Source organism: Aedes albopictus, chromosome 1 (genome assembly GCF_035046485.1).
Source record: "Aedes albopictus strain Foshan chromosome 1, AalbF5, whole genome shotgun sequence".
Classification (NCBI taxonomy): Eukaryota; Metazoa; Arthropoda; class Insecta; order Diptera; family Culicidae; genus Aedes; species Aedes albopictus.
In genome coordinates this window covers 12,741,494-12,765,379 of record NC_085136.1, presented here as the reverse complement: position 1 = coordinate 12,765,379, position 23,886 = coordinate 12,741,494, and the positions used below count along the sequence as shown (strand labels likewise).

The 23,886-nt window shown below is 42.1% G+C and overlaps 1 protein-coding gene and 2 long non-coding RNA genes across 5 annotated transcripts in view; 2 read left to right on the top strand and 1 right to left on the bottom strand.

Annotated features, from left to right (window-relative positions):
* LOC115256382 (exonuclease mut-7 homolog) overlaps nt 1–23,886 on the bottom strand; it is a 52,486-nt gene that overhangs the window by 7,756 nt on the left and 20,844 nt on the right. Inside the window, exons 7-8 of the mRNA XM_062843623.1 lie at nt 13,697–14,180; nt 13,253–13,424 (exon numbers count right to left, since the gene is read on the bottom strand). Coding sequence (XP_062699607.1) covers nt 13,253–13,424; nt 13,697–14,180 — 656 coding nt within the window. The remainder of the gene's footprint in view (nt 1–13,252; nt 13,425–13,696; nt 14,181–23,886) is intronic.
* Nucleotides 7,417–8,440, top strand: LOC115261058 (uncharacterized). Of its 3 annotated transcripts, none has more exons than XR_003894745.2 (5): nt 7,417–7,737; nt 7,799–7,967; nt 8,027–8,143; nt 8,207–8,338; nt 8,396–8,440. It is a non-coding gene; the product is annotated as an uncharacterized LOC115261058 (long non-coding RNA). The 3 variants fall into 3 exon arrangements; XR_003894746.2 differs by having other exon boundaries at nt 7,796–7,967; XR_003894744.2 differs by having other exon boundaries at nt 7,417–7,967.
* On the top strand, nt 8,452–9,543 carry LOC115261057 (uncharacterized). Its single transcript, XR_003894743.1, has 4 exons — nt 8,452–8,504; nt 8,564–8,680; nt 8,744–8,875; nt 8,933–9,543. It is a non-coding gene; the product is annotated as an uncharacterized LOC115261057 (long non-coding RNA).

The following is a 23,886-nucleotide window of genomic DNA, read 5'->3' as shown; positions in this document are numbered from 1 at the left end:
CTCAAGCGCTCCTTTTGTCATCAAGGATGACCTTCCTGGCACGCGCAAGTGAAACTCTTCCAGCTTACTAGGTCTGGCTAGAGAAATCATCGGGTGCCTACCTAATGTCGTTTTCGTTTTTGCGGTGGTGCTACACCGGTGCAGCACTTTTTCTGCACCGCGCATGATAGTGTAGCACTCAAAAAATCGGGAGTGTAGCAGGTGCACACCGTGTCCACCAATCAGCGTTTGCAAAGTTGTCAATATTTTGGTGTTTATACACGCACACCAATGCAACTGCACCGAAAATGTTCGTTTTTGAAGTGAAAAGTGTAGCACGAAGCGGTGTAGCACCGCCACAAAAACGAAAACGACATAAGTAGGGCTCCGTTGCGTTGGATCTTACTCGCGAGCATTCCTTCTTGTATCTTCGCGATCCATAATTCGCAAGCATTCGTTTTTATTATTTTTAGCTTCGCGAAGAACACTCTAGCAAGTGAATGGGAGCAGTGAACGAGGAAATAAGTTGATCACTTTTGCAGATCACATTCGACCCCATTCGTTCATGGTGCTCACTCCTCCATAGACGAGTGCACCGATGAACTGAATTCATCGCGGTTCGAGAATTTTGACACTACAGCGGGGCCATTCCCAATCAGAATTGTTCAATTCTGATTGGAAATCGTTCACTTCTGATTGGAAGCGACCCCTCTCTAGTGTCAAAATTCTCGGACCGCGATGCATTCAGTTCATCGGTGCACTCGTCTATTCGGCCACTTCGTTGCGAGTGCATTTTGATAGTTGCGTTGCGGCTAATTTGGTTAGGGAAAGATCTGGTTTATTGTGGCATCAGGCATTAGAATTCTACGCCGAAATCCGGATGTTCCGCAATCCTCGGTGACTGCTCAGTAGAAGGTGATTTTTTGAATCGAATTAGCTAGCCCCCAAGATTGCTAAAATCGGTGACAAAATGGCAAAAATATGACCATTTTTGTTTAGCAGGTACCAGGGTACCATGTTGGCTAGAATGCCGTACAGCGGGTGCAGTTCACGAAGCTACTCGTGACGAATGGTTTTCTGATCTTCGCGAACATATGCACTTCAAACGGAATCGCTCAAGTAATTTTTGTTCAGTGCATTATTTTTCCATGACCGGAATAGTTTATTTTACGAGCCGATAAATAAAAATTTGACAGGAGCTCGCGTCCAAACACGTGAAAATCAATATCATCATCAACACTTCGAATGAGTGTAATCAGTTTCGTAGCTTTTAATTCCGCCCTATGTTGCTTAAACTGATTACACTCATTCGAAGAGGGTATTCTGCTTAGAGGGTTCGAAAAGTCGGCCCTAATAGAAAAATATGATAAAACGTGCTTAACAACCCTTTCGGGCTATTATTTCCCAAGCAACACACATGTTATATAAAAGTTACGGCAGCGCAAGATTTGGTTGTATAGAAGTTTATTTTACGTTATTTAAACACAATGTTAAAATTACGTCAAATAAACTTCTATACAACCAAAACTTGCGCTGCCGTAACTCTATTATAACATGTGTGTTGCTTGTGTTCGATCATACACGGAATGATACAATCATTCACTCTATCAGCAGTGTATAATACATTTTTATTAGGGGGTACAAGATCATAAACACTGTTATCGTTTCGTAAAATGACTCATGGTCAAGAAATTTACACAGCATGCCCCATTTGAATTTCCCACGCATCGAAATAGGCCAAGACATTTCTTGCGATCTACATACTACCCATAAGTCTCAACGCAGTACACGGAGGTTTTACCACAGACAAACAGACTTAGTACTCAAATCGCAATAAAGCACGATTTAACGGACATTTTGAAAATAAAGTGTGGTTCGGACTGTGCTCGCATGAATGTAAGGCGTAGAACAAAAATTCATCTAGGCGATGCTTCGTGTTTCATCGTTTGGTTCAAGCTGAAGTGACGAGACCATGTATCGTGGTGTACTATCATATGGGGAAATAAAAATAGGTACAGTCATGACTCGCTGGTTGGGGGCTTAATAGTTGGGTGGCTTTTTAGTTGGGGCCCCGTTAGTTGAGCTGTCAGCCAACTAAAAAGTACCTGGATGTCATAATTCAATGTCAAACTGAAAATGACAACCAATCTGTAATTCCGAGGGGCGAGCTAATGAGTTTTTGGTTTCTTAAACTTTACTGATAATCGAGAAGAATTTCAATTTCATATTTCTTAAAAAAAGAATATGTACAATAACTTCGAAATAAATGCAAAACATCGGCAATCTTTATTTTGTCGATCATTGAAAGTGTTTTGTGCTTGCTTTTGGTACCGGGTGGTTTCATAAACATCTATATTTTCACTTCACCGACTGAAAATGGATGAAAATAATTATTTCTCGCATTGGCCATATATGTATCTTGCAAAACGTATCAGTTTTCCTCTAAATGTAAAACAAATTGAAAAATTTTCCTTTTTGCTTCCAACCTAAACATGATTAAAAAAAACAATGCGCACGCCCCTTGTGCTGCTGTCACTTCACCCAACTAGCGAATCGAATTCGTTGGTTGGGTGGAGGTTGTGGCTCAACGAGCGGGTTCCGACTGTAGTTTGTTCCGAAAATTGTTGAAAAAATGCATGGCCGATTTGTAACATTCTTAAAAGTGGACGCATAAGCGTCACGTTTCATTGGAAATCCTATGGAACTATAAAATCGCTCTAAAACAAAAAAAAAATAGTGCTCGAATTAAAAATTGGTTTATGTTAGAACACGATTCAGCACTTATACTTCATAGTTGAGACAATTTACTTTTTTCGAACTTTGGACGCGATTTTCTCGATTGTCTGTTTTTGCACATGGGACATTTATGTGTCCACCGGCAGTTAAGGTCCCATTAGACATGACAAATATTTGACCAAACAAGCTCAACAAACACAACGTGAATCATCCCAACCTTTGATGAATGTCGGACAAATATTTGGCATTACGGCAAACAGTCTAATGGCACCTTTAAGCGATGTGATTCACGATCTAAACGCCACGGGGTATCGCTTGACGGGATTTTTTAGATTTGTTCATTGGTTATTCCTCCTTGGCTGGAACTGACTTCGGCTTGGATATAGGCAGTAGGGTGGGACACAAAAAGACATTTTACTCCTGTACACTTTTTGAGTTTCATTTTGGCCCCATATCAACTGTTCAAAATTTCAGCTCGATCGGAGAAACTATATTTTAGCGCCAGCCGTTTTAAGTTTTCATACTTATTACTATGAGGAAAATCACTTTTTCAAAGAAAAATCGCCACAGGTTGCCCCTTAACCCCTAAAAATATATCGATGAATGATTTCTGTTGGAAATTTTACGAGGAACAAACCCTCTGAAGACCGCAAAGCAATCTAAGGCATGTGGAAAAAGTTATTGACTGAAAACCGAATGGCATGCCAACGCTGTTTAACATGTAAGGAATAACAATAAATAATAAAATCTCGTCATTTTATCGATCGGGCAAGGCTTAATAACTTTTTCCACGAATGTCGCATCGCTTTGCGCTCTTCGGAGGTCTGCTTCCTCGTGAAGTTATCTACAGAAATCATTCAACGATTCATTTTTAGGAATCAATGGGTGACCTCAAGCGATTTTTCTTTGAAGAAGTAGATTTTCTCCATAGTAAATCGTATGAAAAACTAAGAATGGCGGGCGCTAAAATATAGTTTCTTCGATCGATCTGAAATTTTGCACAGTTGATATGGGACCAAAATGAAACTCAAAATATATACAGGAGTGGGAGTTTTTCCATTTTTTGTATTTTCCTATATAACCCGTGTACCAGGCTAATAGGCAGCCACTGCAGTGTTCCTTGTGGCCAATCCGATTGCACTGCTGTCCGCCTCCAGGTTGATGAGCCGTTAAAAGGTTCTGGAGAGTAATGCCTGGTTTAGACTGTTCAATTGAAACGAGCATTTCATTTGCAGACATATGCAAAGATATGCAATCCAATGGAATGATGTGTTTAGACTGAGCAAATGACTTGAGTGTTCACTTGAATGCTCTTGAAAGCATCTCAGTTGAAGCAAATGTTCACATTGTTCAACTCGTGCGGTGCGCAAGCAAACTGAATTGAATTCATCTCATCTGATGCCTGGTTTAAACAGTGCAAGTGACTTGATTCAAATCAATGGAAAATGCCCAAATGAATGCGAATTGAACGTGTAAACACCACCATTCATCTCACATGAGCATTGAGCAACTCACTTGACTTGAATGAAAGTTGAACATGTTGAACTTTTTTATTCAAGTCAAACGAAATCGTCTCACTTTCCCCGTCTAAACTCGCGATTCATGTGAGCTGAATTCAAGTCATCTGTCAGTGAGATGAATTCAATTCAGTTTGCTGACGCTCCGCACGAGTTGAACAATGTAAACACACAGATAAAAATAATGAAATTTACACGTCATGTAAACTTAATTTTAGTCATGTAAAACTAGTGTTATGATGGTTTATGATAGGGTATGTGTTCCATCAGTAATCTCACGCTCCCTTTTTCATCCTATTCGAAAACAAGCGATTACGGCACCGATTGATTCCGTTCATTTTGTTTTCATGGGTGCTCACTTCTAACAAAAAATACAAAAATAAGAAACAAAACAAACAGCGCTTCAATCCTTTGTTTTTCGTAGGATGAAAATGGGAGCTACATGCTTAATAAGGGAACCAATACCCTATATCATGTAAAAATTTGTGTTATATGCAAGGGGTTGGTCACTCGGCACATTGTGCCCGGCACACATGCCGGCACATCTCGGCACACATGCCGGCACATCTCGGCACACATGCCGGCACAATTCGGCACACATGGGCACAACAATAAAATCCAACGTTGCTCTATAGAATCAACCTGTCAAAATACTCACGATTGAAAAAAACCGTTTATTCACATTTTTATCAAGTATGCTGGGTTGGATTTTGTTTGTAAACACCAATCAGATCAACAACATTCGACAAAAATTGACAGGGTGCTTCATTAGAGGAAAAACATTCAAAGAAAAAACCCCACTGGGCACGTGCGGCACACCTTCGGCACGTTCGGCACACACTGAAAATTATCCGGCACAGTTTTGGCACACATTGGCACACGCTCAAAAATAATGGCACAAACGAAGTGTGCTGAATGTCCAACCCCTTGGTTATATGTAATGTAAACTCTCAGAGTCATGCTGAATTACATGACATATAATGGAAGTTTACATGATATTTCATGAAATTTGCATGATATGTCATGTAAACTTCTGTGATATCCCACGCTCCAATTATGTGCATCATATGCCACAGAATTTTACACTCTTTTTTCGATCTGTGCACTTGCTTCAACAGAGATGCATTCAAGAGCATTCAAGTGAACACTGAAGTCATTTGCTCAGTCTAAACACATCATTCCATTGGATTGAACATCTTTGAGAAGTTAGCAAGTGAATTGCTCGTTTCAATTGAACAATGTAAACCAGGCATGACAGATGACTTGAATGCAACTCACATGAATCGCGGGTGTAGGCGGGGCAAGTGAAATGTTTTCGTTTGACTTGAATGAAAAAGTTCAACTTTCGTTCATGTCAAGTGAGATGAATGGTGGTGTTTACACGTTCAATTCGCGTACAATTGGACATTTTCAACTGACTGGAATCAAGTCACTTGCACCGTCTAAACCAGGCATAACAAGATTTTCTACTGCCTCGCCTTCGCTCCAGGAAAGTAGCCTGGCTCGGATGTCAGTGTGGAAGGTCATAGTTCCACACCGCAGACAAACACCAAACACTTGAATTGATTAGGGGAATTCAGGTATTTTGAACAGACCGTTACTATATACGCGTACGGAAATGTCCAAAATATATACGCGTAACAACGGTCTGTCCAAATTACCTGAATCACCCTAATGAGCATGTTCTTGAAATTGAAGTCTTCACATGCACGGTTCACCTTGCCTCCATAGCTGATAATGTCTTCGGCTTCTGATTTGACCAGCTACAAAAGTAGAAACGCATGTTAAATGTTGAGATTTGAACTCCGAAAATTGTTTTGCGAATTTCGACGGTATCCGCAAAATTGACATATTTGGGAAGCTTCGGTAAAATGTAGTTGACGTATCTGATGTGTGACGGTGTATCCAACTTCCTTAGCAGCAATCGTACCTTGGCTGCATCTTCCAGCTTTTTGGCAACAGAATCGAAAGGTCCACGTACCGCCAGTACCTCCTATCAAATGTGGTTCCATTTTCCAGGTCGAAAGAAAACTCACTGATGTTTATAGCCAGGGCTTCTAGAGTTTGCTCCTGGATACTGCCGGTTAGTTGCGCCAGCTTTTGCAAAAGTTCCGCCATCTAGAATATTGCTTGCTGACGGTCTGCCTTTGTTTTGGGTTTTTGAAATCTCGTCGCCAAATTGTATGTCCGGTAACTTCCGGAATGAAAATGCTTTTCTTCCCTAGTTCTCAAGTAGTACCCAAAAAACAGAACTAGGGTCAGTACACCGTCACCGCCGGGGAGTTGGCGACGGAGAAACCGTCCCAATCTGCTTTCTGGATACTCGACGTACCACTATGTGCAACAAGGGAATAGGGAAGTGGTCACTAGCATAAAGATGGCAATGGAAAGATCGACCACAGATTGGATCCCAACGGTAGGGTCCAGAGTCTAGTCGGTCTTCCATCACTCAGTACCGAACAACCTATGACGTTGATTTCTAATCCAATACGGTAACAACTTTGCTTTTGCAATCCGAAACGTTTGCTCCTCTTACACTTTGCTCTCCCTACCGCTTTCCTTTCTCAAGCATCGTTTGCAGTTCAGGAGGAATTTCTCAGCCTATCTTGTCTTGATGCATGGGAAATTCCTTGCCTGAATCGCTCAAGAAACCGGTTTTTCTTCGATCGCAGTACGCAGTAGCGAAGGAATGACAGTTCAAATGGCAGTCACCTAAGAAAGTTTCTGCCAGGAATCACTCAAGAAGTTTCTTGGGCGATTCCTTTCGAACTCGAAACTGCGCTACACCATATAATAGGTAGATTCATCCCCTCCACCATCTTTCTTGGTGGTTTTAGGGATTTTCTGCGTTTACCCACGCTTAGTCCCTAGGAATTGATTGATTTGTCTTTATTAAAGAGACTTTCAGCCCTTGAACCCCTTAGGAAGATTTGGCTCAATTCGCTTTCATGCTTTGATTATTTAGAGGTTGACTCCGCAGTCTTCTGCTGTTGTAGCCTTCCTCCTAGATCAGAATCCTGTGATCGGCCAGGCACAGTAGACGTAGTTTTAACAAAATCCACGTCAGACTTCTCCCTCGTGTTTTCTCGCTATTCCAATATTTCTTGGCTTCTCAGAGCTGGAGCCCAAAATCCATCTTCAGCTTGAGAACACCATCTCCCGCTTGTAAGTAAGGGTACGGTACCAACTGTTACATAAGTCATTTGGTCAAGCATTTTGTTTTATTTGGAGATGTACAAGCTCACACCGAAAACCACAAAACATTTTTCCGTGCATAAACGCCCAAAATGTGCCCCACTGCGAAACGTCATGCAAGCAACTCAGCGAAAACAATCTGTCACTTGCAACTCGGCGAAAGCAAGCGATCGCGCTTCCGGTGAGCCACATACACACCCACACGGCTAAGACGCTCGACATTCAGACCGGCAAGTAGCAAGGAGCAAGGTGAACGTCGTGTGCGAGCTGATTGACCGCTGGAGCAGCATACAGGACCAGCCAAATCGTGGTGAGTGGATTCACGATAAGTGTAATCAATAAGTGCTAAGGCAACAACTTTATCCCAGAAGATCTGCGCTGGAAACACGTACCGGGAGTGGACTGCTGCACGACGATTCACCGCAAGCTTCCCACGTGCAAAATCCTCCCCGTTCGGTAGAATCCACCGTCGCGGGTTTTCCGACCTACGTAGTCGAGCGGGAATCACGGAAGGCCGTGCGTTGCATCATCCGGAAGAAGGTTAGTGAAACTCGTGGACTTTCGACATGGCACACTCCTAACAGAGGTTTTCTCTCTAGATTCACGCTAAGTGGTTCGGAAACCGCGGGAGATTCGTGCTGAATAGCGACCAACGTAAAAACATCATCAGTCCATCGACGAGGTTTGCACCGGATCAGAACAGCGAACACCCGTAGGTGAGTCCCAACAAACGTGCGAATACAGGTGGCAGGAAACTAATTAAAAATATCCAAACACAGATCGCCAGCACACTTGACCGGCAGCAGTGCTAATCTGGCCTACGTTGATACTTATTCCGTACGGGAAACCCGACAGAACGCCCGGAACGACGCTGAGCATCACGACACAGCAAAGAAGCCTTCCAAGAAGAAGTGAGTCACTACTAGATGTCTGGCTGGCAGATATACTAAGGGGTGTTTTCCCATCAGGGCTTTTTGTGTTTGCTTTCAGCTCGTCCACATCGGCTGTACAGAAAGAGCGTAGAACGTAGTCGAGCGGGAATCACGGAAGGCCGTGCGTTGCATCATCCGGAAGAAGGTTAGTGAAACTCGTGGACTTTCGACATGGCACACTCCTAACAGAGGTTTTCTCTCTAGATTCACGCTAAGTGGTTCGGAAACCGCGGGAGATTCGTGCTGAATAGCGACCAACGTAAAAACATCATCAGTCCATCGACGAGGTTTGCACCGGATCAGAACAGCGAACACCCGTAGGTGAGTCCCAACAAACGTGCGAATACAGGTGGCAGGAAACTAATTAAAAATATCCAAACACAGATCGCCAGCACACTTGACCGGCAGCAGTGCTAATCTGGCCTACGTTGATACTTATTCCGTACGGGAAACCCGACAGAACGCCCGGAACGACGCTGAGCATCACGACACAGCAAAGAAGCCTTCCAAGAAGAAGTGAGTCACTACTAGATGTCTGGCTGGCAGATATACTAAGGGGTGTTTTCCCATCAGGGCTTTTTGTGTTTGCTTTCAGCTCGTCCACATCGGCTGTACGGAAAGAGCGGGACCGATCATCGGCGCCGCATGGGCGTCTGAACGACAGGGCTGTGCGCGGGATCCGGACAAGCTGCGATTCGAAGGAGGGATCCATACGTAACTGTTAGGGAGAACTTGGCTCAAGCGCAGTCGTGTCGACACTGGTAACCTTCAAATTGAGGCGTTGGTTCAGGTGGCAATAAGAAACGATCAGTCGTCGTGTGGGTGGCAGCGAGGCGGCGTGGAAGTTGCCGCTACGAAGGAGACAGCCAGTCGGCCGGTATAGGCGTCAACGGTGAGCTGAAACCGATTTGTGCTTGAATCGGACGGAAGAAGCTGGGAGAGAGGATTCCGGCATGAACAGGGTGCACCCTCCAGAAGAACCGTGAGTACGGCGAAGAAATTTGCGCAAGAATGCGAAAGATCTAGATAGCGATAGGGCAGTAGCTAGTTAGAGTAGAAATGGGACTGTGGCCAATGATACGGTGAATAAAGCTTGTACACAATGAACATACTCTTTAGTGGCGTTTAGGTTGTTAGCCGGTCCGACCAATGCTTTTTCCCATCCCGCAGAGGTCGTTTCACAACACAACGATTAATCAGCTGATGGAGTTTTGGACTTGCAAGAGTATGGCCGAACGCCGAACCCAAAACAGTTGTAACACTATAAGGACTGGGGTAGTAGAGCCAGGTGGCGAAAATCTATAAACCATATTTTACCGTTTCCGAGAAGCTGTTTCCATGAATAGTGAGTATTGCTACACCTTGTGTAGCAAATTGTTACCTTGGGACTCCTCGCGTAAGATAATATGACGTATTTACTTGGTTAAATATAGCGTGAGAGCAAATCCTTACTTTATCCTCTGTGTAAGCCTTGCAATCTTGGCGCAGAATCACTGATCTATAACACATAGCGTGATCCACTTCTCTCCAGATAGGCTTTGACGATTGGCCCTGCCATTTGATGAAGCGACAGTCAAATGTTTAGGCCAGAAGGCTATATGGTCCCACCAAGGGTCCCACTCGACGTACAATCGTCTCTAGGACTGAAACCGTACCTCCAGGAACTGTTTCTACAGGTCTTATGTCGAGACGCGAAGGCTTAGTATCAAGAAACTTCTTTACGCGTTTACGCACTAGACTATCTCTACCGATTTCCTTGTTTCTCTCACCTCGTTGACAGACAGTACTAACTTTCTGGGTGGCTTTAATCCATCATGTTCCATTAGAACATGATTTCCCAAACTGTGGGTCGCGAAAATTTTACTGTAACAGACAATGAGAGAATTTCTATGGTGGGTCGCGAAAAGTACGTCTGCTGGCCGCCATCGCGCACCTAAAAGTTTGGGAACCTATGCCTTAGAAGACTTGGCTCCATCCGCCTCTATGCTTAGAGGTTCACTATACAGCAGTGTATGCAGAATATGGCACCGCAAGCGAAAAATAGGCAACAAAGAAGGCACGGCAACAACGCTTTGTTTTTTCGTTAGCAAATAATGACAAAGATCGCTCCCGAGTTTGTTCACAACAAAAACGGTAGGAATATTTGTCTCGTTCCATTCCCATCGTGATTTTCGCATTGTTTTACAACTGAAACTCGACTTTGAGGTTTGCAAAAGTCTTAATGCGTCCAAATGCTTATGAATTCGATGATGTGGGTCGAAAATTTCAGCAGAAAAACAGAATATCGGCACACGCACGGCAAGCGATCTTTGTTTTATTGCTCTCATCGCGTGACATGCGTTTGTTGCGGAGTGCCTTTGTTACCAACATGCACCGCTAAAGCGTTTGTTTTTCGACGTGATCCGTTTTTCATACCCTGCTATACAGACATTTTCTGTTTTGGCTTTCCTAGGTCATACGCCTGCTGCAGGCTAGGCACTGTAAAGTAAAATGAGCTGGTGCAAATGAGTTGAAGGTTTGTATGGAATGTTCAGTCGAAATATATGGGAAATTAAATGACCTCCAGTCTCTGATACGGCACACCACCGGTTCTAGTTCGATTTGGCTCAGAATTGAAAGAATGGTAGTTGAGGCTTTAAGAATCATCTTTGTAGAAAACCATATCATGATAAAACTTAATTAGGGTAAGTGTGCCGATCGTTGTGGTAATAAGGTAAATTATTCAAAAAAATATGATCGTACCATCTAATGAACGGTTTCAAAACGTTAGCCGGTAGTTTTCTATCCAGGGTATCGCGCCACTTGGGCGGTGGCTTCTATATTCGTCTGTTTTCCACTATAACTCAGTCAATTTTGAACCAATTGACTTGAAATGTTGTACACGGGTAAATACTATACATATCTCACCACATTCCAAAAGGTGTGTCAATTGATTTAAATTTGACTGAGTCATAGTGGAAAATAGACGAATATAGAAGCCACCGCCCAAGTGGCGCGATTCCCCATATTTGCTGGGAAAAATATGAAAACTATCGTTTCTCTCTGTTTTCGATCAATAATCGCATACCACAACAATAGGCACACTGTTCCTATTATGGAGGTAAAATTTAATTTCGGTTCCTAATGTTGCGGTATCCCATTGAAATCATATGGGATACCGCAACATTAGGAACACTACCGCAACAATAGGAACACAGCAGCAGAAATATTAAGGAAAATATTTTTTTAAACTAGGTTTTTGAGCAAAACTTAAGCACACAAAAAGTGCAATCTTATAAATTAAGCATAATACATCTATTAAAAATGCCTTTTGGTAACATTTCAGTCGAAAAAGTGCTCAAATGCCACTACCGCAACATTAGGTACTACCACAACGAAGGGAACAATTACCCTATTTAGTTACGGTTTCAGCTAACGAAAGCAGGGTGAGGACATCTTCTCCCATTTACTCTCGGTTGTTACATGCAGCACGTGTTTGCCGTTCGAAACCTGCACACTGCATCATAGGCGGCTATGTTGTCCTTCATTATTTCCATTGCTCACGCACGTGGTGGATGGGAATCGATACAATGAAGAATTACATAGCTGCCTATGATGTAGCGCGCAAGCTTCGACCGACAAACATGTGCTGTATACAACAACCGAGAGTAAACGGGGGAAGATATTCTCACCCTGCTTTCGTTAGCTGAAACCGCAACTAAATTAAGTTTTATCATTATATAGTTTTCTACAAAGATGTACCTTAGGGTCTCAACTACCATTCTTTCAATTCTGAGCCAAATCGAACTCGCCAAACCGGCGTACTGATTGAGATACTGGAGGTCATCCAATTTCCCATATATTTCGACTGAACATTCCATACAAACCTTCAACTCATTTGCGCCAGTTCAGTTTTTAACCAATTGAGGTGAATCTTCTCATTCAAAAGCACTATTCTAGAGGGTGTTCCGTGAATTTTGAAAACTTTTTTTTTTCGTTGCATACAAATGTGGGCCGGTCTAGTGAGGATGGTGTTCTCATGTTGAATACGGACCCTGGGCTCTACTTTACAGTGCCTCTCATTCGAAGGCGCGATTCTAGAGGGTGCCCCGTGCAATTTTTCGACATTTTTGTATTTGGGCCAGTCTAATCCTCACGCTTGTAAGTAGGGTACTAAGGGTATTGGTAAACTGATGTATGTCTTTAGTGATGTGGGTACCTGAGCACACTCTACATCAAGTGTTGGACTTGTATTCATTCCTACTATGCTCGAATTCCGTACCCATAATAGTTGTAACGATGTAGGGACTGGGGTAGTAAAGCCAGACGTGGTCCCACCAACATCCGCGTAATTGGTAAGTGTAGCACTGACAATTGCTAAGCTGATGGTTGCCACGGCAGTTAGAGCAGTTAGCCTTTGTTCTACATATGCTTTTAGTGGCGTGCCAGTGTTAGCAAATTGGACATCGAGTTTTGTAGACTTGCACCTCGTCCTACTATCCCCGAACCTGTAATGGTAGTAATCAGTGCTTCGGAAAATGCCTGATGATTTTCATGATGAATATCAATTGCCATTTTCGACTGAAGTCGCTGCCCATCCTTCGTGAGGACAACAGTCCATCCGATCCATGATTTGAAGCTGTTGTTCTTCTCTTACTGCTTTGCAGCTTTCTGAAGAAAATAGTAAGATACTTCTCCGGATTAATCTGGATTAATTTGACTATATTGAAGCATCCTTTTGAAGAATTCTTAGACAAAGACTTGGAGGAGTTCTTGATTACGCCTGGTCCAAATTACTCCAGGGGTAATTCCAAGATATATTTCTGAAGAAAATCTGTGCACAAGATCTCGATGTTTTCCCGTTAATGTATAAATGACGTATGAGTATGTGAGCATGACGAGACTATAACTTACCTTGTGGAAATTGGCTCCCCGCGTCAGCACGTATCGGCCCTCCTGGTGGGCCACGAACACACACCGATCGCCTTTCTCGTTCCGAATCGCCACGGTATCGATTCCGAAGCGCCGCAGCATCTTCGCCAGTCCCTCCAGCATCCGATCGCACACGAACCGAACCTCCGAAACGCTACAAATGCACATACAAACGTACTCTGGTTCATTGGGGGGAACTCATGGGACACTGTGTTGATGAGTGCCCCAAATGAGTTCCCTTCAATGATATAAATGAGAGAAGCTTCGGCTTGGATGATAAGATATGAAAACAGGTTTAATCGGTTAATAATCGGTGTGATAATATGGTACGTAGGTAAGTAGTAGCAGTTCAGGTTACAATTCACATTTCTCGTTTGTACGTTCAACAACTGGGAGTTACTTTGAGTAGGTCTCGCTTGCACTTACAGTACAGATTTCGTATTGGGGCCGGGGAACGGTTGCTGCTCCCGAGAACCAACGCCTTTGGCCTTGGGACGATTTTGGTGTGACAGATGGTGATTTTGGTAGTTGCGGGATGAATTCCCGCTGTTGGCGTCCCCACTGCTGTGGGCGAGTCGTTTCTTGTGCCTATCCCGATGGTTGCGCCGTGAGCTTGAAGATGATCCATCCTGGGACCAGCCTGTCCTCCTCGTGGAGCCACCATCGTTGTTTGGTCGGACATCATTCAGCAGGGCGTTCAGAATCTCGTTGGGATCCAGCTGAATGTGGGTCAGCTGTCGCTCGATGGCCTCGTAGATCTCGAGCAGACAGAAGGCGTCCAGGGCCGCATACCGGAGCTGCTCCTTCCGCAAAGGACGCTTGGCCCAGTTTGAGAACTGATTGGACTTGTCCAACTTTTTGCCCAGACACAGCCGAACCAGGTTGGCGAGATTTTGATTGACGGATTCCTCTGGAATTAGATTTGAGCATAGATGTTGTACTTTTTAGGAATCCCGAAGAACTTCTTCAAGGTAATATTGGAAATGTTTTAAGAGCTAATCGCTACTAGCCCTGCAAACATTGGCGTGGCTAGAGGGGGGGGGGGGCTAGGAGTCCGTTGAAAAAAAAACCTCGCCTATTCTACATAAATCAGCGTGATGATGGTAGCAGTGGCCAATTTCTAGAAGGTTAAGGATTTTTATAATATGTTTTTTTGTTAATATCTACAGCTGAACTCTTTTTAGAACTTATACCAAGAATATTCTTCATGATTTCCTTCGAGCGTTCATTCCGCTTGATTGAAGTCATTTATGAGATAGTCTTGTAATAAAAAATAAATAACTTTTAAATAATCCAAGAATACGCTCAATATCGGAGGTGACCCATCTTGCCCCGCGGTGGTTTATATGGAGAATATATGGGATGTATCGCATAAGAAAAATGGCTAAAAACCATTTTATTTTTTATTTCCAATGAGAGTGAATAATTTTTCAATCAATACCCTAATCTTTTGTATATTCATGCTGGTCACCTAACAAAATTATTAACATAATCAAAACATGAGTATTTCGCTCGAAAATGGCACTGACCCATCTTGCCCCGCCCCACCCTACTATACTGCATATACTCATCTCAGAATTTAATCATATAAATGTCAATTGACGTGTTCCCGAAAGGATCCATGGAAGAATTTTTGAAGCTATTCTCGTAAAAGCCTTCAAACTATCACTGGAGGAAACCCTCGAGTGGTCCTTTCTGAATTTTTGAAGGGAATCCCTGGAGAAATTCTTGAAGAATTATTTTCGGAGTATTTTTGGAGAACTATCAAATGGTGGAATTCTTGGAAAAATTCTGGAATTCACTTGAAGGAATTCCTGGACGAATAGCTGGAATGTATTTTAACCCTTTGAAGCCGGAATTTTTCCAAGCGTCATTATGGAGTTTTTTCTACGTTTTTCTGTAGTTTTGGTGGTCAACAGCATAAAAATGGTATATGTAATATTATGCAGAATATTTTTTCTGGATATCATAGGTCATCCAAACTACTCTTGAGTTTAGATCCTAAAGTCTACGGGTGTAACGGTAACTTCTTTCATTATACAAAGCTACGATTTGTAATCTATCATGTCCAGTAAGTCTTCTGAAAGTTCAATAGACAGTATCAGATCAGCCGGGATATCCTAGGTCATTCAAACTGTTCTTGAATTTAGATCCTAAAGTCTACGGGTGTAACGGTAACTTCATTCATTATACAAAGCTACGATTTGTTATCTATCATGTCTAGTAAGTCTTCTGAAAGGTTAATAGACAATACCAGATCAATCGGGATATCCTAGGTCATCCAAATTGTTCTTGAGTATAAATCCTAAAGTCTATGAGTGTAATGGTAACTTCTTTCATTACACAAAGCTACGATTTATAATCTATCATGTCCAGTAAGTCTTTTGCAAGTTCAATAGACAGTATCAGATCAGCTGGGATATCCTAGGTCACCCAAACTGTTCTTGAATTTAGATCCTAAAGTCTATGGGTGTAACGGTAATCTCTCAAAACTATCATGAAATTACTCATGATATGCCAAGGGGATTACAGATTATAGTTTAAAGTTCATTGTGAGAATAACTACTGTTACTATCAAGAGCTATACTTCAGGATAGTTTGGACAACCCTCAATATCCCAAAGATTCATTTTATAATATATAGTAGGCTTCCGGTAGGTCCAGTTACTGTGATTGATTATGAAACGTTACTCAGTATGTCAGATATAGCTGATGTTACTAGAGTAGACCTGAAGTTTTGAACTCAAAGATAGTTTGGCTGACCTGGAACATTCCCATAGTGTCTCTAAACGACATTTGAGATTTAAAGATCTCGGCAGATTATACTATGCTATTATTTATGGCGAAAACACATAATGTTAGTCTTGTAGATTTGAAAGACTTCATTATAGAACAGTTTGGATGGCCCTGAATGTCCCAAAGGCTTATAATTAGCTAGTAGACTTCAGATTGTAGACTTCAGATTGCTCCAGTAGCTGCGGATGATTATGCAGCGTTACTTAGTATAACATATATGGATACTGTTACTAGTGTAGACCTGAACTCTTGAACTCCTAGGTAGTTTGGCTGACCTGAAATATCCCTGTAGTGTCCCTGAGTTTTCAAGAGCTTCGCGGATCCCAGCAGATTATGCAATACTATTATTTATGACGAAAACACAACGTTGGTTTTTCTTGTAGATTTGAAGGACTTCAGTATATAACAGTTTGGACGTTCCTAAATGTCTCAAAGATTCACAATAAGCTAATAGACTTCAGGTTGCTCCAGTAACAGTGGTTGATTATGCAACGTTACTCATTTTAACAGATATGGCTACTGTTACGAATGTAGACCTGAAATTCTAAACTCCAAGGTAGTTTGGCTGACCTGGAATATCCCTATAGTATCTATAAATGACATTGTAGATTTCATGAACTTCACGGATCCCACTAGGTTATGCAAAACTATTAATTGTGGCGAAAATGCATAAAATTATTCTTGTAGATTTGAAGGACTTCACTATAGAACAATTTGGAACACCTAGAACATCCCAGAATATAAAACACCTTTTGATATTCTTGACGTAGGCTAAATGAATACATATAAACGTAACCCACATCCAAGTTCAGCTTTTAGAACAACTGGTATGTCAATAGTTTTGTTATCAATGAAGGCTCAAATACAAATATTCCCATTTTTCCCTAGGACTCAAAACTTTGCCAAAGACAGTGTTCTGTTTTATCGAATGGGTGAATTTATACAGCCGTTTCTATGTTAGGGTCATATATGACCCCTCCGGCTTCAAAGGGTTAAGGAATTTCTCCACGGATTTCTCCAAGAATTTTTCAGAGGTTCTTCCACAAATTCTCCCTTCAGGAATATCTTTAGGGATTTCTCCAGAAATTTCTTCATGGATGTCTCTTGAAATTTTTCCAGGGATTCCGCCAAGGACTCCTCCAGGAATTCCTCTCTAGGGATTCCTCCTGTAATCTTTCCGGGGATTCATCCTGGAATTCCTTCATAGATTCCTGAAGGAAATCCCCCAGGGATTTCACCAGAGATTTCTCCAGGAATTTTCCATAGCTTCCTCCAGAAATTCTTCCTTCAGGAATGTCTTTCCTCCAAAAAATGAAATTCTCACAGGGATTTCGTCAGGGATCCTACAGTTCTTTTAAGAATTCGTCTTGTAATCTCTCCGGAAATTCCTCCAGAGATTCCACCAAGGATTCTTTAGGAATGCCTCCAGGGATTCCTCCTGGAAATCCTTCAGGAATGCCTTCACGTATTCCTCCAGAAATTCTTCCACGAATTTCTTCAGGTATTCTTCCAAGGATTTTTCCAGGAATCTTTCCAGAGATTCCTCCAGAAATTCCTTCAGGAATTACTCCTGAAATTCTTCCAGGGATCGAGCCAGGGATTCCACCGGGTTTTTTTTTCTTGCAATTCTCCAGGGATTCCTCCAAGAATTTCTTTAGGAATTTCTCCAGGTATTCCTCCAGAAATTTCTTCAGGGATTCCTCTACGGGATCCTCCAGGAATTCCTCCAGCGATTCCTGTAGAGAGTCCTCCAGAGATTCTTCCAGAAATTCCTCTATGGATTCCTCCAGGAATACAACCCCGGAACCCTCCAAAAATTACTCTGTTAGACATTTTCTCCATGAATTCCTCCAGGGATTCCTCCAACAATTCTTTAAGGAATTTGACCAGGAATTTCTCTACGACATCCAGGAATTTCTCCTGGAATTCTGCCAGTAATTCCTTCAGTTATTTCTCCGGAAAATCCTGTAATTCTTCCAGAAATTCCTCAAGGGATTTATCCTGAAATTCCCCCAGTGATTCATCCTAGGATTCCTCCAGGAATTTCTTCTGGAATTCCTCTAGAAATTGCTCCAGAAATCCCAGGAGTTTTTCAGAGCTTTCTACAGGATTTCCACCAAACATTCCTTTAGTAATGCTTCAGGAATTCCTCCAGAAATTCCTACATAAATTCAAGATTTTCTCCAGGAAATCCTACAGTAATTCATTTAGTAATTCATCCAAGAATTCCTCCAATAATTCCTCCGGGGGTCCTCCAAGAAATCTTCCAGAATTTCCTCCAAATATTCCTCCGGAAATTTCTCCAGGAATCCCCCGACGGATTCTTACTAAAAATCCTCCAAGGATTCCTATATGAATGCCTCTAGGGATTTCTCCTGAAATTTCTCCAGGGATTTCTTCTGAAATTTCTCCAGGGATTTCTCCTGGAAGCTTCCAAAAAGTTCTCCAGGAATTCTTCGCCGCCACGCACCGTACTCCTGCATCACTCACGCTCGAACGCTTTGAGTGCTTGCATGTTCCTAGGGGCTAGACACTGTACAAACGAGAGCAGCTCTGAGAGATTCTGAGTTACTCTTTTCATCGATGATCGAAGAAATTTGTTGAAAGTCATCCCTAAAACTGCACTTTTCATTCAGCACACGCAACACTTTGCAGTTTGACATTGGTGCCAGATCACACTTTGGCATAAATGGGAGAAATTCTGAGGAACTGTGCTTTTCGCTTGGTGCATCACTCAATTCTGAACAACACCTCGAACACAGATTTGCTCTCAATAGATCTGTCTTGCCCCTAGGCATGTCCTTCTCGAGTCCAGGTCTCCGTGCTAGAGAAACTACTGTCATAGCCATAGATTTTCAAGAACTGAGATCCAGAACACTCAAGCTACAGAAAACCCAAAATTTTCTAAGAATGCCTGTATGTCCTTCAGCTATTTAGTGAACGTGATTGATTATGTAGGGCTTCTCTATGTAGCGGGAAAGAGTTTTGGTACAAATGTTAACTGGAAGTTCTTAGTTGTAGGGAAGTTTAGTAATCCTGAAATATCTCGAAGGAATTTCGGAAAGGCTCTAAGTTTCACAGAAGTTCACGGATCTGGGTGGGTTAGACTACGTAACGTAACTTTCCATTTCACAAACAATGACAACAACGAATGCACATGTCAAAAGATGAGTTCCATAAAAGTTTGTACAACCTTAAATATTTCAAAGGTACAGAACAATGCCTCCTAGTCTTTGAAGAATTTTTAGTGAATATTATTCCTTTTTTAATGTAGCGGGGTAGCATTGCAGGTGTAGATATAAAGTTGTGTACTCCACGAAAGATGTCATGTCCCAAATTATCAAACTATCATGAAGTGGTTTGAGGGTTAAGAGGTTCATAGATCCTATTTGGTTGTGTAACGCTACTATCTAAACCGAAATCACCAGTGGTTGTTTTTATCAACAAAGCTTCATGACATTAAGGAAGACCCATAGTATCCCAAAAATATATGGTGTTCAGGATGTTCTAGGTAGTCAATTAAGTATCAAATACAAAATTTCCCATTTTTCTTTAATAGAGGACTCAATCTCTGGATGAATTCCTGAAAAAATCCAGGAGATATGTCTGAAAGCGCTTCTAGCATATAAGTACTTATATGTATAAAGTAAGTCACAGTGACTGTATATAAGTTCCTGAAAGAATTGCAGCACGAATTTCTGAAGAAACTCCCTTACAGGAGCTTCAGGTGGTATTCTTAAAAGAATTCATGGATGGGCATTCCTGAATAAATCTGAGGATGAACTCCTTGAAGATTTCTCGGAGATAATTGTGAAAGAATTCCTGTATGACTTCCTGGAGATTTACCTGAGTCCTTCTTCTCTTCTTCTTCTTCTTGGCGTAACGTCCTCACTGGGACAAAGCCTGCTTCTCAGCTTAGTGTTCTACGAGCACTTCCACAGTTATTAACTGAGAGCTTCCTCTGCCAATGACCATTTTGCATGTGTATATCGTGTGGCAGGCACGAAGATACTCTATGCCCAAGGAAGTCAAGGAAATTTCCTTTACGAAAAGATCCTGGACCGACCGGGAATCGAACCCGTCACCCTCAGCATGGTCATGCTGAATACCCGTGCGTTTACCGCCTCGGCTATATGGGCCCTGAGTCCTGTATTCCTCTAAAATTATCCTCATATATGCCAATATAAATCGCTGAAATCTTTCAAGTAATCAAAAAAAAATCTTCAGGTAATTCTGAAAAAAAAAAATCTAGGGTGAATTCCTGGAAAAGATGATGAAAGGATTTCTGAAACTTCTGACCGAGCTCCTGAATGAATATCTGAAAAGATCCAGAGAGGAATTTCCAAAGTAATCACCACGGGTATTCCTGGAGCAATCCCTGAAAGAAATCCTAGAGCAATCCCTAGAGGAATTCCTGCAGGTATGCCTGGTGTAAACTCTGTAGGAATCCCTGGAGGAATCTCAGAAAGTATACCTGGAGGAATCTCTGGATGAATTCTTGGAGGAATCCTTAGAACAAATTTGGGAAGAATTCTTGGATAAATTTCTGAAAAATCGCTTGAAAAATCACTGGATGAATTTCTAGAGGAATTCTCGGAGAAATTCCTGGGGGAATTCCTGGAAAAATCCCTGAAGCAATTCCTAGAGGAATCTCCGGAGGAACTCCTGGAGAAACTTCTGGACAAATGCCTGGAGTATTTCCTAGATAAATTTCTAAAGAAATCCCTGGATGAATTTCTGAAGGATTTTCTAGAGAAATTCTGGGAGGAAGTCTTGCAGGAACTGCTTGCAGGAATCCCTGGAAAATTTCTGAAGAAGCATCTTGAGAAATTCCGGGAGGAATCCTTAGAGAACTTCAGAAGGAATGCCCGGAGGAACTTCTGAACAAATTCTTGAAGAAATCCTTAGAGGAATTCTTGGGGTACTCAATGAAATTCTAGGAGGAATCCCTCAAGAAATTTCTGAAGAAATTCCTAGAGAATTTCCCAGAGGAATTTCTGGAGTATTTCCACAAGGAATTATCGGTGGAATGTCTGGATGAATTACTGGAGGAATCATTGGAAGAATCTTTATAGGAATCCCTGGAGGATTTCGTGGAGGAATTCCTGGTGGAATTTCTGGAGGCATCTGTGGTGGAATCCCTGGAGGACACCCTGGAAGAATTCCCAAAGGAATACCTGGAAAAATTCTGAGAGGATTTCCTGTAGAACTTCTGGAGGTATACTTGGTGGAACTCCTGGAGCAATCCCTGGGGAAATTCCGGGATAAAATCCCGAAGGAATGCCTGGAGGAATACCTGGAATAATTCCTGGATAAATTCCAGGAGCAATTCCTGGGGGAATTTCTGAAGGATTTCCAGGGGGGGACTTCTGAAGGGATTCCTGGAGGATTTTCAGGGAGATTCCAGAAGAAATCCTTGCAGGAATTTCTAGATGAATCTTAGGAGGAATTCATGCAGGAATCCCCGGAGGAATTCTTGGAATTATGTCTGTATAAACTCCGGGAAGAAGATTTCCTGGAGTAGTCATTTCTGATGGAATTCCTGGAGGAATGTGTAGGGTAATTCCTGGTGGAATTTTTAAAGGAATTCCTGGAGAAATCCCTGAATGAAATCCTGAAGGAATCCCTATAGAAATCTCTGGAGGAATGATAGAAGGTATCCCGAAAAGAATTCCTGGAGGAATTCCTAACGCAATCTCCAGAGGTTCCATTAGAGGTACTCTGGAGGAATTTCTGAAGAAATTCCAAGAGACATGCCCGTAAGAATTCCAAGAAGGATCTCTAGAGAAACTCCTTGAGAAATCTCCAGCGGAACTCCTGGAGTAATCCTTGGAGATTAGACCTGTGCGCCGCCGCGCCACGCCGCCGCCGCCGACACTGTTTATCCCACGCCGACGCCGACCGTGTTTTTTTTTTTTAATTTTTCATTAGATTGCATTCATTCATCATTCACATCTCATCAGAAGTTTCTTTAGAGATTCTTCCAGAAGCATTCAGTGATGCCTCTAGAAAATCCACCAGGGATTTCTCCAGATTTTTTTTTCTGGAATTCCTACAGGAGTTTCTTCGAAGATACGTACAGAACTCCTCCCAAAATTGCTTCGAAGGATCCTCTAAAATTCTCATCAAAGAATTCTTCAGAAGTTCCTTTAGAGATCTCTTCGGGAGTTCCTTCAGAGATGTCTCCAGTAAGTTCTTCAAGCATGCCATTAGGAGTTTTCTCATGGATTTTATTTTTCAGAAAATCTCGACAGTAGTAGCTTCAGGGATATTTCCAGGAGTTCCTTCAGAAATTCTTTCAGAAGTATTCAGTGATGTCTCCTTAAAATAGGTCAGAGATTTGCCCAGAAGACCCTTTAGAAATAAGTCTGAGAGTCCCTCAGAGATTCCTTCTGAAGTTTCTTTAGGAATAAGTCCAAGACTTTCTCCAGGAGATCCTTCAGAAATTCCTCTAGAATTCCAACAAGAGATTTCTCCTGGCAATGTGTAGGGATCGCTTAAGCAGATCCTTCAAGGATCATTCCAAGAGTTCCATCAAGGATTCCTACAGGATTTCTTTTAGGAGTTTCTCTAGGAGTTCCTTCAGATATTCCTACAGATAGAAGTTCCTCCAGTGATTGATTGATAAGTTTCTTCGAGGATCCATGTAGTATAGTACTTCTTTCAAGGCTTGCTCCAGAAGTTTCTTTGGTGATCTCTCCAGGAGATCCTTCAGGGATCTCCCTAATAGTTCCAGGAGGATTCAGGGATGCCTACAGGTGTTCATCAGGAATTCTTTCAGAAGCTTGCTAAGCTATTTCAACAGTTCTCTTAGGTATCCTTCCAGAAGTTCCTTCAGAGATTCTTTCAGGAGGATTCATAGATGCATCCTGGAGATCCATCAAGAATTCCGGAAGAAGTTCCTTCACAAATTCCTGCAGGAAGCCTTCAGAAATAAGTACCCAGTCAACCAGTGATTGTATAAGATGTTGTATAAGATTTTAAAGTGCAGGCGATATGCGTACATTTTACATGCGCCAAAATGAAGGCGTGTACGCATATGGGCTCCACTTTATGATCTCATGCAACATCTGATACGATTGCTGGTTTTCTGGGTAGTTACAGCAGGAATTCCTTCTGAAGGACCTTCTGAAATTCCTACATGAGTTCTTACAGAAATTAGTCCAGAAGTTCCTTCAGTGATTCTTCCAGAAGTTTTAGGGATTCATGCAGTTGTTTTTTCATGTATTCTTCCTGAATTTCTTCAGGTATTCCTCCAGAAGTTCCTTCAGAGAATCTTACAGGAGGATCCAATGGTACCTCTAGGAGAATTTAGGGATTCCCCCAGAAGTTTTTTCAGGGATCGCTACAGAAGTCCATTCAAGGACAAGTACAAGAGTTCCTTCTAAGATTCCTTCAGGACATCCGTAGAGGATTCCTCGAGAAGTTTTTTGAGGAATTCTTTCAGGAGTTCTGCCAGGAATCGCTCATGGGGTCTTTCGAGATATTTTTTCCAGGAGGACTCACGGATGCCTCCAGAAGTTACATCAGAGATTTCTCCAGAAGTTTATTCAGGAATTCCTACAGGAGTTCCTTCAGGTAATTTTGTAGGTGTTCCTTCAATTATTTCCTTAGGATTGTAATCAGACATATCTCCAGAATATTCTTAAGGGATCTCTCATAGAGTTTGTACAAGGATTTCTCCAGGATTTTTTTTATTCCGACTGGAAATCATTCGAAGATATCTACCGGAATCTTTTCAGAGATTCTCCCTGGAATTCCTGCAGGAATTTTTCCTGTAATTCCTCCGGGGATTTCGAGGACTCCTCTTAAAACTCCTTC